The following is a 13781-nucleotide window of genomic DNA, read 5'->3' as shown; positions in this document are numbered from 1 at the left end:
CAGCAAAATATATAACATTGTTGTAGTGTTTTTTTTGGATATTTTAATCTAAAAATCTTTCATACTGTGCTCTGTTGCTTTTATGTATCCAAGGACTATCAGTGGGAACTATTACTTGTGATGCAAACTTTTAAATGGATTGCATCCAGTATTGTGTATTTTAGCTTGGCTGGAATGCTGTATTGACCAATTTGCATCCAGAACCATGCACTAGATCACATCTGATGTTGTTTTGCATAATTGAAATCGTTTGTGTTCCTGCAAATTAAAGTTTTAAAACACAATTCATCCTTTTGATGGGAAATAACCTTTGCAGTGAATCAGGAATGTGTGATGTGTCAATTGGAACCAGCTGACCTTTTTCTCACTCGCCCGCTCTCTCTCGATCTCCTTTGGTCTGCTGCTCACCGTTTCTGACAGTCTCGGATTAGTGAGCGTGCGAGTGTTGCGACTATGACCTCATAAAGAGCAGTGAGAGGGGTGTAATGAACTCATAGCTCACTTAACTGAGCAGAAGAGAGAGAGAGAGACTGGTAGTGTACAGATTGCTTGACAGAATAAATGTGAGGTGAACAGTGTGATATTGGAATACATTTGTTTGCCTATTTGTCTGAAAATTGCTTTATATCTGTGTGATGCCCCCAATCAAATGCGGACCAGAGCAGCAGACCTCTCTCTAATGATGGCCGACATGCGGATACCTCTTTAGTGGTTTCAATGCTTCGAGCTCCCCTGCAATGCAAATTCTGACCTTCCGCCCTGCCACCTGCCTGAAGAGCTCAATGCCAGGCTCCCTTTCTGTAAATATTTTGTGTATCTCAGCGGAGTCTTTTCTGATGCGCTGCGACGAGCCGGCGGTCCAGAGGCCAAACTAATTCCGGCCCCGTCACCTTGGCTCAATCAGGGAGCTGTCGGATATTAAAAGAGCCATTTTTGCCTGGAGAGACATTCTGCGAACGAGCCATGTTTGTTTTGTTACGTCTGGTCAGCTTGGTTTTTCTTGAAATAATGCAGTTTGGAGGCTTTTGTCTTAAAGCCAGTGTTGATAAAGGATAATGATCTCTGTTAGAGCGTGTAGGTTTAAGCCACTGAAACCCATTAAAGATGAATCGTGCCACCTTTCCATTTGTACAGCCCCCCTCCCCATTCCCTCTTCCCATACCTCTTCCGGATGGACGGAGGTGTCCTCTGTCATTGCGGCTTTTATGGATTTGTGTGATGAAGGCCATGGAATGAGCCAGCTAATGGAAGGACACAGGATGGATTCACCCCCCCCACCCCCCTTTTTCTCCCTGGAAGCTCCTTCCTCCTCCTAACCCCTCATATGTAGATCAATATATCAAGTACAATATGAGATTTCCTTGAGAAAATTTGTGACTAACTACCTCAGTGTTTAGTTGTTGTTGTTTTAGGCATGAAAACAGCATGTAACAGAGCTGTTCTTGAGAAACTGAAGTGTTTTTCTAAGATACTAATAGGGTGAAAACTGACGCTGTTGCTTCCATATTTGTGCTTCACCCTGTCTTGCTCTCTCTCCTTGTCTTTTTCTTTCATCCCGTTTCTGTCTCTCTCCCTCTGAGTGACCTGTTTATTTAAGTTGGTTTATGGGCTCTGAATGAGTACTGCTTGGCAGTAACTGGAGGCTGTGTTGATATGAAAGGGTTTCAGAAAGTGTCTGAGAGAAAGGAGGAAGGAAAAAGACCCGGCTGCAGTGGAGGAGTCATTTAAGACCACAGTTAATGAGGAACAGAAGTGCAGAGAGCGGTTGAGAGAGAGCCAGGCGGGAGTGTTTGTACAGTGTTCCCCGCTTCATAGACTCATTTGCTTTGGCCCTGTTCTGATTACACGCTCTTCACTCTTCATGTGTTTCTTCTACATATGCTGGGCTTTTTACATTGGAAGAACCAGCCACTTTCCAAGGACAATTCCAGATAAATGCCACTTGATTGTACTTTTTTAGCAGAGGTTCTTTGCCATAACATGTTAACACAAGTACTTATATGATAGGTGAATTGCTCAAGGGCAGAATGGTTAAATGGTTATCCCCTGATGCATGCTGCATAGTCTTGGTAATTCCTTTTGTTCACCAGCTAGAGTTGTCACGATCATGAAATTTTCCTTTTGGTTTTCTTTTTTTCTTTTGTACAGAAATATTGCATAAAGTAGAATGAACTAATATTTTAAATATTCAAATTTTGGTTGCACTTTATTTTATAGTATGTGCACTTACAGTGTACTTACCTAAGAAATTACCAGTTAATATTAGGTACATGGGTTTAGGGGTAGGTTCAGGGTTAGTACCTAGTTATTACCCAGTTTTTCTAACTGTCATAAGTGCATAATATGTACATGGGGAACAGGACTGTAAAACCAAAATTGCTACCAAATGCTACCAAAATGTTTTAATTTTTTTTAATAATACTTGAACATTAAAAGTTATCATTTGTATTTATTATTATTATTACATGTATTATAAAGTTTAATTTTAGGAGTAATAGATCTTTCCATTTGTTCCACTGTTGTTTTGTGGAGCCTATTTTTATTAAAACCCAGCTTTAATATTGTATTATTGTAATGTAATGTAATATAATAATAATAATAATAATAATAATAATAATAATAATAAAAAAAAAAAATAATAATAATAATAATGATGATGATAATGATAATGATAAATCTGCATCTGAAATATTGATATTTGCATAAAATCTCCTTATTTGAGTGGCAATCTGTGATTGGGATTAAAAGAGCACAATGATTATGATTATCTCAATCTCAGTTAAATCAGATAATCGTGACAGGCCTGTGTCCCAGATTCTTGCCCTTTATGCCACAAACGCCCAATATCTCTTGTTCTGTAATGTTCTGTACATAGAGTGTAAATCTCTTTTCTTATTCTTTCTACAGTGATTCTGAGTCCATTTGGACTGAACGGGACATTGACCGGCCAGTCCTTCAAGCTGTCTGACCCTCCGACACAGAAGCTCATTGAAGAATGGAACCAGTTCTATCCCATCAGCCCGACCTCCAAGGAGAGTGCAGAGGACAAAATGGAGGACATCGACTGGGAGGATGACTCCCTGGCAGCAGTGGAAGTGCTTGTTGGTGAGTTGGCCCAAAATATATTTTACTTAAAAGGCTGTTAGGTAAAATAATTGCATTGTGGAGGCAATACATGTATGTGTGTACAAGTGTGCATTTATTAGTTGTTCATTGTGTTAATGCATGGGCTTTTTCTCCAGGTGGTGTGCGCATGGTATATCCTGCATGCCTGGTGTTAGTCCCGCAGTCAGACATCCCCACTATAACACCTACGGGGTCGTCGCATTGCACTGCTGTCTATTCAAACGGCCATCAAGTGCCTGCTTCAAACCGTGACCCTGCCATCTCTTCAGTGACCCTGACTCCTCCCACCTCACCCGAAGAAGCTCAGACAGGTGAACACACCTCAACCTTGACTCAAACCCATACCCATCTCATTTTATGAGCAGCATCCGTTATACTCTCAAACTTTTTGTCTTTTTCTTGCTTTCTGTAGTTCACTCTCACTCGGCACAGAAGTGGATGCGGTTGCCGATGGCAATGGATGGATTCAGTGTTGACAGCACCAGTCACCATGGTGGCAAGATTCCACGCAGGATGGCCAGTCAGGTGGTTGAGAGTGTCTGGCAAGAGTGCAACATCAACCGAGCTCAGAACAAGTAAGTTTACTCAGACATCCTCAGATGAGCTCAGAGCAAATCTTACATCAGATAATCCCATTTCACAGTCAATATAAATTAAAGACAGAGCCAACAATACACTGCTAAAACTGGTACAATGAAATGCATATCTGAGCCACAGAATGTCTTATCATTGATTGTTTAATAAGGAGAAAATGAAAGCAAGTACGAGTCATTGGTGCTAGTTGTCACACAGGGAACTGTTCACAACTTTTCTGTAAGGTTTTTATTTTGAATTTGCACAGATGTGTAATGTTTGTTCAATCCATCTTTTTGTAACAATTTTTGTCAATTCTGTTTAAAATTCTACTGTTGTAAATTATACTTAAGCTTCCACACTCCGCACAAACACTTGGTAATGAGCTTAATAAAGTTGCTGCTACTTACATGTTTCAAATGATATGCCATATGAGGTCGATGGATGATAGGAGAACGTTTGGATTTCCTGCCCAACATACTGTAATTACCATAAGGACCCACCGCTAACGATCTGTCTCTCATTTCCTGTCGAGTGTTTTTTTTCTTTTTTTTCTTTTTTTTTTTTCTGCGACTAATCAACTAGTAAAATTTTAGTTGACTAAGCCTCTTGCTGACTGTTTAGTTGACTATTATGGTGCTTTTCCACTGTGTGATACGACTAGGCACGGTACGGCTCGGCTCACTTTACTTTCAGTTTGGTTTTCCACTGCAGTTTAGTACCGCTTCAAAGTGGGTGGGATTATAGACTGATCTTTATAGTTGTGCCGGCTCTACTGCTGTGGATCTGCTCCTGGCTACCAACAAGAGGAATGTTTGCACCTCGTCTGCTGACCACGATACAGCCATTTCTTTTTTCAAGTTGTGTGCGATGGTTGTTTAAACAAGTCATTTAAAGTCGTGCAAACAAATTATACTGCGGTGGCTGTTACTGACTATTTAAATGGGTTTGGTGTCTCAAATACAATGACGCTGGTAGTGACGATTCTCTTTGACCAATCAGTGATCTGCAGTGTTAACATGTCACATTTTAGTATTGGTGCGGCTCGCTTGGAACCTGAACCGAGGTGGTACTATTTAAGCGAGCCGCACCGTGCCGTACCGAGCCGTAACATGCAGTAAAAAAAGGGCCAAAAAGAGAGCCGTACCGCGCAGTGGAAAAGCACCATTGGGTCAGCCCTACGAAATACCATGGATTTTGTGGGGTTTTTTTTTTTTTTTTTTTTTTAGAAAGCCGTTCAGAAGATACAGAGAGTTTGATTCCAATCTTGTTTTATTGTGTCTCCACAGACGGAAATTCTCTGCCACAGCCTCCAACGGGACCAGCGAGGAGGAGACGCTGATGAAAGTGGGCGCCTGGGACTTTGTTGACTCCACACAGAGATCAAGCTGCAACTGTTCAAGGTACAGACATGCAAACTCAATTAGCCTCATACTCTCATAGGCTCTCGTTGTTTAACCATCCTGCACTGCTGCTGCCACTAATCGCTTTTATGTAGCTCTTATAGTGTCATCTGTCACTCTTTAAAATGACAGGCATTACATTTGTCATGAAGTATTAAATAAATCTCTTTGTGAAAACCAGAGGAACTGGCTTCTGAGTGATTGTGTTAAGCAGGGCTCCAGACTGAAACCAAAAGATTGTTATTATTTGTTACTGCAATTATTAATGCAAAACAATAGTAATTTTATGATTAAATTACCTTTATGATTAAAAATTCCCCACCCCCCAGCTCTACCAAATCAGGTGCTGGTGCTACCATCTGTAGAACTGTTAAGTGGTGTCATAAGTCTCAGATTTTTTTATTTTTTGTTTTCTTGTCTAATGTAGAGAAGAAAATAACATGCTTAGATATTCTGTGGAGGCTGCGTGTTTTGAATGTGTATCTGTATATAATGTATCGGGCTGTATCTAGTCTTGCAGCTCTGTAAATTGCTGAGTTACATATTGGTCCCTCCACTTGCATGTTTTTGCGTTGTTTTGTGACTCCTGAGTGTGTTACACTCTTTTAAATGAACTGTATTCAGATTTATATTTAATGGTAGTCATCTGGAAACTTTGAAGTAAAAAATGTTCTATTCCCATTTATAAATCTATTCCCATTTGGCTTGGTAGCATAACAGTTATAATACAGTTATGAATTTGAATTTGACACTCAGCATCATTACAGAACTCTGAGTGTGTATTTGTTTCATAATTAAAGAGGGCGATAATTAATTTATGTCTGCGGGAAGTGTTTTAGGTTATTGTTCCTTGCTTCATGAAAGGGAACTTTAGCTTAGAGTTTTCATGGTACCAAAAACAGGCAGAAAAAAGAAACAAATTAGGTAAATCGCTTGAATTTTTTTAAATTATTGTATTAGATTATGAATTTTGCATTACCAAAAAAAAAAAAAAAAAAACATAAAAGGCTGTTATCTCAGATAAGAGTCTGCAGCCAGTTATTGCCATTGAGCATAATTATGTAAATAGCCATTGATCAAACTGTCACTGGTTACATGCTACAGAAAATTATAACTTGTTATAACTTGTTTACAGATTAGACGCTAGTTGACTTGCTGGCCAACTGTAGTTATCTTAATAGATGCACATTAATATTGTCGCGGCTTGCTGTTGTAGGACTTGAGAGGAACAGAGATTGACTTTCACTATCAATGTAGTCCAATAATATCGGTGCTGTTGACATGCCTACTTCAGGTAGATAATGGTTTTGTAAACAAGAAGCAGCAAGTACTAGGAAGAATGAGCCTAAACACTATCTGTGGAGCATTTTAAGTAACGTTAACACAGACTTAATGTCGTGTAGTGCTGTGTGGTCTTGCTGTTAGTCATCTTCTCTTTCTCTTCATTGAGTAGCTGTTCAGTTCAGGCCAAGACAAGGCCAGGCGCTGTGGGACTGGTGTCATTTGCCAAATATATTTTTTGGAAGGGACCCAGCATGAGAGGTATGATGAAACTCGGAGTCCCCCTGTGAAGTGAAAATGACCATGCATCGAATAGAGATCCTTTCTGCTTGCTTAGCATTCTGCTTGTGTGTATGTGTGTGAGTGGCTGTGTTGTTGTGCGCATGCATGTGAAATTGTTTTGAGTGTGAGAATAAGAGGGTATAATTTTGTCTTTGACTCCCTTGTGGTCTGGTCGTTTTAAGTTTGGTTGTGCAGGTAAATGTTTCTCTGAAGAACTTCTCAGCTATATATATCAGCTATAATCTCTCTCTGTCTATATATCAGGGGCATTTCTTTTGAGAAGGCAAACTTTGCAGTGCTGCCTCAAAAAAATTGGATGAGAATAATGCAAATATTACATAATGTGACATTATAAAGTGTATAAATCACTTATTTTTTTTAAAGTAACACTGTCCAACAGTGACACTAGCTGCAGGAGTCCGTTTCTCTCTTGCCTCCCCTGAGCCCATTCAGTTTTAACAGACCCCCTAAACTTGCAGTGAGTTTGGTGGAGGAAAGTCATGTGAGAGAAGGCAATGCCTCCATCACGCTATCCATTGGTTATGATTGGATATGATTGGTTTGTGCGATAAATCCTGGCTCTTGTTTTTGTGCGTGTTCTAGGGATGTGACGGTGAGAATTTTCCTACTGGTTAATCGACGTGACAACACTGGTAATACCGGGGGGCGGGGAGCGGGGCCTCCACCTTTTTTTAAAAATCGCTTATGAATGCCGGTGTGGCTGTGTGCATTTTACTTTCACTTTCAAATTAGCGGCAATTGCTTCAATGATGGGTTATTATTCTTACTGAAAAACACAACAACAAAACAGTACAATGACAATCTCACATATATTTAAACATAGAACTTTTATTAACAAAAACGAACAAGAATACACCATGCTAGGCCTAATATAAAATAACAAGTAGGCTAACTTACACAATGTTTATAAAAAAAAAAAAAAAAAAACTGAATCAAACTGTGGAACCAAATAAATAAGGAACGGAATGTTTAAGTTCTTTAGTCAAGAGCTTACCTTTGTTCTTTGGTTAACATTAATGACACTTTAAGATCTGCCGCTGCTGCACATGATGCGGATCTGACACGCGTCCAATTTTCTCACAAATCTTTGTTCATTTAAGACGTAACAAAAATGGACATTTTGGCACTCAACAAAATGGACACTTTGGCATAATTTGTGTGTTATGGTTCGTTCTGTGTCTGTGAACGCACAGGCAGTGCGTTCTCTTTTGTCTTGTCGTGCTTGAATGGTTTAAAAGCATTTGCATGAATAAGAGCTTGATCATATAACGCAAAAAATTGGATACTGCATTAATTGTGTTAAATATATTTAACGTTTTAAACTGAAAAAAAAAATTGCCTCTGTGGCACAGTGATGAAACCATTGTTGCGACTGAACACCAGTAACACCGACTACTGTAGCAAGCCTAGCGCGTTCGCAAATGTCTGAATGAACAAAATTATGGCGTTAACACCATCTCAGTTCCAACCTCAAAGTTACCCCGTGGTTTCTTTGTTTACATATATGGGCTAAATTAAGTTCCTTGACCCCTGAACTTCTCAAACTACACATGAACTACACACTCTAGCCTTGCTTTCAAATACTAACGTGCATACATATACCAGACTGTTAGATATCTAAACCAAACTGAAGTTTCCTGGCTTTGTAACATAAGTGGTTGTTGCGGTAGCTTTGCATTTTTAAGGGAGGGATAAAAGCCTACAGGCTTGTGTGTTGAAATTCTGTGGAGGCTGAGAAGGTGACTGCCTCTGAAGGAAAAACATAATAAACGAGAGACACTGTAAAACGGATCCCACAGGGAAACTCTGGCAGCTGCGGGGCTTTACTTATCTCAGAGAAAGTGTGGACACACGTTATCAGGTCAGACAGACTCTGATAGGAGTGGAGTGCTTGTTGTTAAAAGGGTGGTTTCTTAAACCTGTCTTTGGACTCGACAAGCAGAGAATCTTCATTCAAAAGTGTTTTTTCAAGGATCCAATAATAGTTTGAAAATTCTAAATAATGAGCTAATTAAGAAACTGTTACATTTTCTCTGTTACGAGTCTCAAAGGCCTATTAAACCTGAAAAGAAATGTTATGAACTCTCTGTGAAAAGAAATGAATTAAAAAAAATGATTTCTGGTAATAGGTTTTCTTATTAATGATGTCATCAGTTCATAACTCATGTCCCTGTTGAATTAAAATATTTCTTTCTCTTATTAGGCACAAAACATTGAAGCAGAGAGCAGGCAGCACGCCTGGTCAGCCGCCCACTGCCGGTCAGACGCAGCAGCCACCCATCAAGCACAAAACCGGGGAGAAGCCCGAAAAGGGAGACAAGCAGCAGAAACGCCCGCAGACGCCCTTCCACCACCGCAACTCCGTCTGCGAAGATGTCTCCATGGAAACTGACGCTTCTGCAGGCCAGCGCTTGGCTCTTAGAGGTCAAGAGGGTGGACGATTTTCTGGGCTCCGCCCATCTGATGTGAGCACTGGCTCAAAACCACCACAGCTACACAGCGGGGGTGGAGCTACCGTGGGCAACAGTGGCTCGACGGAGATGGTTGGTTCCCCTCAGCCACCACCGCTGAGCCCCCACCCCTGCGAACGTGGCGAGGAAGCCACAGATGCCATTAAAAATCCCTCCACCCCACACAGCCAACATTTTTACCCTCCTTCTGCAGAGCCATGCCTCCTGCCCCAGAAGGGCCCAGATGACGCGCGTTTGGATCCCCTCACGCAACCTTTTCCCCCTGCGTACTCAGAACCCTTGGAGCCTACCCCGTACATCAGTGCAGCAGTAAACCTGGATGATGACGGGAGTCATGCGCCGTGGAGGTTCTTCAACCTGCCGCGTAGGAAAGACGCAGAGTTTCCCACACCATCACTACCAGGAGACAAACTCAGAGAAGAGGCGTCACTCGGAGCTGAAGGGATTATGTCTGCTACTGAGTGAGTATCAGGTTCTTTACAAACAATTTCATGGACTTATTTGAAGGCTAAATATCATTTCTGAGATACTGGGGTCACCAAGTAAAATAGCAAAAAAAAAAAAAAAACTCCCTGAAATCTCAAGCAATGCAGTGAACTGAAAGTACATCTCTTTAGGATTTAGAACTCTCCAGAGCCTGTAAACAGCCAGGAGGATTGTATTGTGCATTTGTGTTGTGTAATAATGGCTTAAGTAAATGTGTTTCTAAAGTGAGAGCGGGACCCCCTTAATCCCCTCCGTTTGTTAGTGAGAGCCCCCAATACTGAACCCCAAACGTTCCCGTCTGTTTGTGCAGTATGTGTTTTAAAATAGCTGTGATGTAGCCCTGCACCCCCCCGAACACACACGCACTCTCGCACATAAACACTCTCGTTCTGTGTAGAATGTTCTTTCTCTGAGTGCGCACACCATGTTAATCTCTCGCGATGCGCCCTTTTGACTTCAGACTTCACTAATGTGCAGGCCCAGCACTGTTGTGAACTAGGAGATTACGTGTCCATCTCACACGTGTGTACAAACGCTCTGGGGTTTTAGTAGGGATTTAGAGTACAAATGAGTAAGTTACAATTTTAAACACCGGCTTGTGGACCTGAAGGACACATACAAAAACAAGACGGAGAATTTGGGGGACTGCTTTTCTACACATTCTCTAAAATTACAGGACTGTTGCTAAAAATATTATGTACAGTACTGTTCAAAAGTTTGGGGTTGGTAAGATTTTTTTTTAAATGTTCTGCTCACCAGAGCTGCATTTATTTGATAAATAACATAGTAAAAACAGTAATATTGTAAAATGTTATTTTAATTTAAAATAACCGTTTTCCATTTTAGTATATTTTAAAATGTAATTTATTCCTGTGATGGTAAAGCTGAATAAACAAATCCGTTTCGATCTACATTCATATGTGGTTTGGAATCCTATTCAAATCGGATTTCACGTGGTTTATGTGACTTTCTCATGCAACGTAAAACGTCAGATGTTGTTATAGGAAACATGCTGAAAGTCGCTGCAGAAACAAGGCTGTGTTGTTGCAAAGTGCCGGACGAGCAGAAATTAGCAATAGGCTATAACTGTGACATGTTTTGAGACCGGGGGAGACGACAGCATGGAATAAAGCCGCTCATACCTGCCTCCTATGTTTCTGCCATTGCCTCATCATAACGCAGTAGTCCAGCGCCGGCGGCTACACATGGTCATGATGTAAATAAGACAACATCTGTATTGCAAACCCCTCCATGTTGCGGTTGTTGTTGTTTTTGGTGTATACCTACGAACGCAATGTCATTGCCAGAGAAACCAATGCAGATATTCCGGAAAATGAAAAAGCGCCATGGACACACAAATCGGACCTGAGCACATGCAATACACAGTGTGGACATTAAAGGGTTAGTTCACCCAAAAATGGAAATAATGTCATTTATTACTCACCCTCATGCCGTTCCACACCCGTAAGACCTTCGTTAATCTTCGGAACGCAAATTAAGATATTTTTGTTGAAATCTGATGGCTCACTGAGGCCTGCATAGCCAGCAATGACATTTCCTCCGCTGATTCGACATGCTGATTCATAACGCTCCGAAGCTTCATGAAGCAGTGTTTTGAAATCGGTCATCACTATATAAGTCATTATTTTGTTTTTTTGGTGCACCAAAAATATTCTCGTCGCTTTATAATATTAGTATTGAACCACTGTACTCACAAGATTTAAAGATTTAACTGATTTAAATATGTGTTTAGTACATTAATGGATCTTGAGAGAGGAAATGTCATTGCTGGCTGTGCTGGCCTCATTGAGCCATCGGATTTCAACAAAAATAACTTAATTTGTGTTCTGAAGATTAACGAAGGTCTTACGGGTGTGGAACGGCATGAGGGCGAGTAATAAATGACATTTTCATTTTTGGGTAAAACTAACCCTTTAAAATTTTTAGATCAGATTCCAATCGGATACACAAATAATCGGATTTGGACTGACAGTCTGAACGAGGCTTTAGTGTATGTATCATGATATAGATTCCAATAACCACAAAGGTTGCTGAAAGAATCTATTACTAAAAAATAATTATGACTGTGACATTCATGAATTACAAATGAAGTTATTTCAGTCACAGACTGATTTTGATCGCTTTACCTGTCTGTCAAACAATATCTTCCTGTCAAAGTGGGCAGTAGTAAGTGAGACTAGATTTGAGCTAGTGGGCTAGATTTAGGTCAGAAGTCACAAGAATGCAGACAGGATATGTGTGAAATGAATTTTCACAACTTAGAGTGGTTGCATGGTTATTTTTTTCTGTGGAACAGTTGAAGTTAAAATAAATTAAGGATGAAATAAAGATGTCTTCAGAAAAAGATCCACCATATGCTCAGCCCTGACTCTCTTGTGACGTGCACCTACCCTCCAAACTTCCAGGAAGAGCACCAAGGGAACTTAGGCTGGCCTTCCTTGGTTTAAAAGCACAGACATTTGACACCGGTGCCAGTGCTGTTTGATGACAGTCTCCAACTAAGCCGTGACATGTTTACTCGTGTGAAGAATTTCCGCTAAAGTGTACATCTTATCTGCTTCCCCAGATATTTAAATCAACAAACGGTTACCCACACTGCTGCCAAAAGACATGAAGTTGTCATTGTTTTACTGCAATTTTCTCTGTATTTGTGCTAATATACATGATGATTAAAATTCTTGTACCTATACTGTTAGCAGGAAGCACATTCATCGCTTTGGCCATGTTACTTTGTATTCAAAAAATGAAAACATTTGGTTTTTCGTATGGCCCATAATGTCACATCTATTAACATGAGATGGCGTTTGTTGAATCTGTTGAAGGGGGAACATTTGTTGGTCGCACTGATATTTGGCCCAGTGTGGGAATGTTTGGACACATTTGTGTGAATAATGTTAGTGTAGTATGAACTTTTCCTCTAAACCATTATGGATGAGAGATACTGAAAGCAGCAACTTTATGCCCCTCATAAATTCACGAAGCAGCAGTGTTATGGCAAAATAAAGTGTACACATCGCTCAGCCGTGCCGTTGTCTTCCTGGAAGAATGCTTGTTGATAGTATTAAGTTAAAAAATATGTGTCTCTTAATCCCTTACTAGAATAAAAAAAGGCTGTTTGGAAAATGTTGTTTTAGAGTGGATGTTTCACACACATCTGATGTTTAAAAAAATGTAGTTCCCTTCAACAATGTTATGTGTACAGGATGTGTATGAACATTTCAAAAGTGGCTTGCATCTGTATTGTTTCCACTGAAATGTTGTTTGCCTGAAGTTGCCTAAGATCAGAAAAAGAGGCAGTGCTGTGGTTTAGAGAGCTGTCTCTGTTGGCCACAGTGAGATGTAATGGTATGCAGTGGAATCCCAGGATACACTTGGCTGGTGTCCTCTTGTGTCCATTCTGCTGTTACGGCCTAATGTAATCCCTGTGCACTCTGGGGCCTCAATATGGGTTTAATCTCTGGCCAGCGCCACTGTGCACTGTCACCCCCCATCAGAGCTGCAGTGGTCAGGTCTGTGTTAGAAAACAGTGGTTGGTACATACCATTCAACCAACACAGAGGGATTTTACATAACATATACACACAAACAGAGACTTCAGACACTGCTGGGGTTTGACATGATTTCAGATTAATAGAACTTTTCCTATTTTTTTTTTTTTTTTTTCCTCACAGAGTTGGTGAATAAGTTCTAGGCACCTGGACATGACAATACGGCTGTTATTTTAAATTGTCAACTCATCTTAATGAATGTAGATAGCATTATAATTTATTGTTGACTAATATTTAGGGCTTGACAGCACAAGTTTTTCACTTGCATTTGCGACTAAAAAATAGATGTGCGAACTCCTAAAATTTAAGGTCATAAAAAGTCTTAAAGGGTTAGTTCACCCAAAAATGAAATTTCTGTCATTAATCAGTCATCCTCATGTTGTTCCACACTTGTAAGTCCTTCGTTCATCTTCGGAACACACAATAAGATATATTTGATGAAATCCGAGAGGTTTCTGATCTGTCTTAAAGTGGTTATTGGCAAATAAATGTGAGCGCTGCACATTCAAAGTCAAAACGCGGTGCTGTTGCATGCTCTACAGGCTTGCAGTTTCAGAGCAGTGCACAAT

At 40.3% G+C, this 13781-nt stretch overlaps 1 protein-coding gene across 1 annotated transcript in view; it reads left to right on the top strand.

Moving 5' to 3' along the window:
- med13a (mediator complex subunit 13a) overlaps window positions 1-13781 on the top strand; it is a 75256-nt gene that overhangs the window by 39421 nt on the left and 22054 nt on the right. The window contains exons 5-9 of the mRNA XM_051909178.1: window positions 2908-3105; window positions 3243-3437; window positions 3539-3701; window positions 4989-5102; window positions 8890-9618. Coding sequence (XP_051765138.1) covers window positions 2908-3105; window positions 3243-3437; window positions 3539-3701; window positions 4989-5102; window positions 8890-9618 — 1399 coding nt within the window. The remainder of the gene's footprint in view (window positions 1-2907; window positions 3106-3242; window positions 3438-3538; window positions 3702-4988; window positions 5103-8889; window positions 9619-13781) is intronic.

Source organism: Ctenopharyngodon idella, chromosome 10 (assembly GCF_019924925.1).
Source record: "Ctenopharyngodon idella isolate HZGC_01 chromosome 10, HZGC01, whole genome shotgun sequence".
Taxonomy (NCBI): Eukaryota; Metazoa; Chordata; class Actinopteri; order Cypriniformes; family Xenocyprididae; genus Ctenopharyngodon; species Ctenopharyngodon idella.
This window is presented reverse-complemented; position numbering and strand designations above follow the sequence as displayed.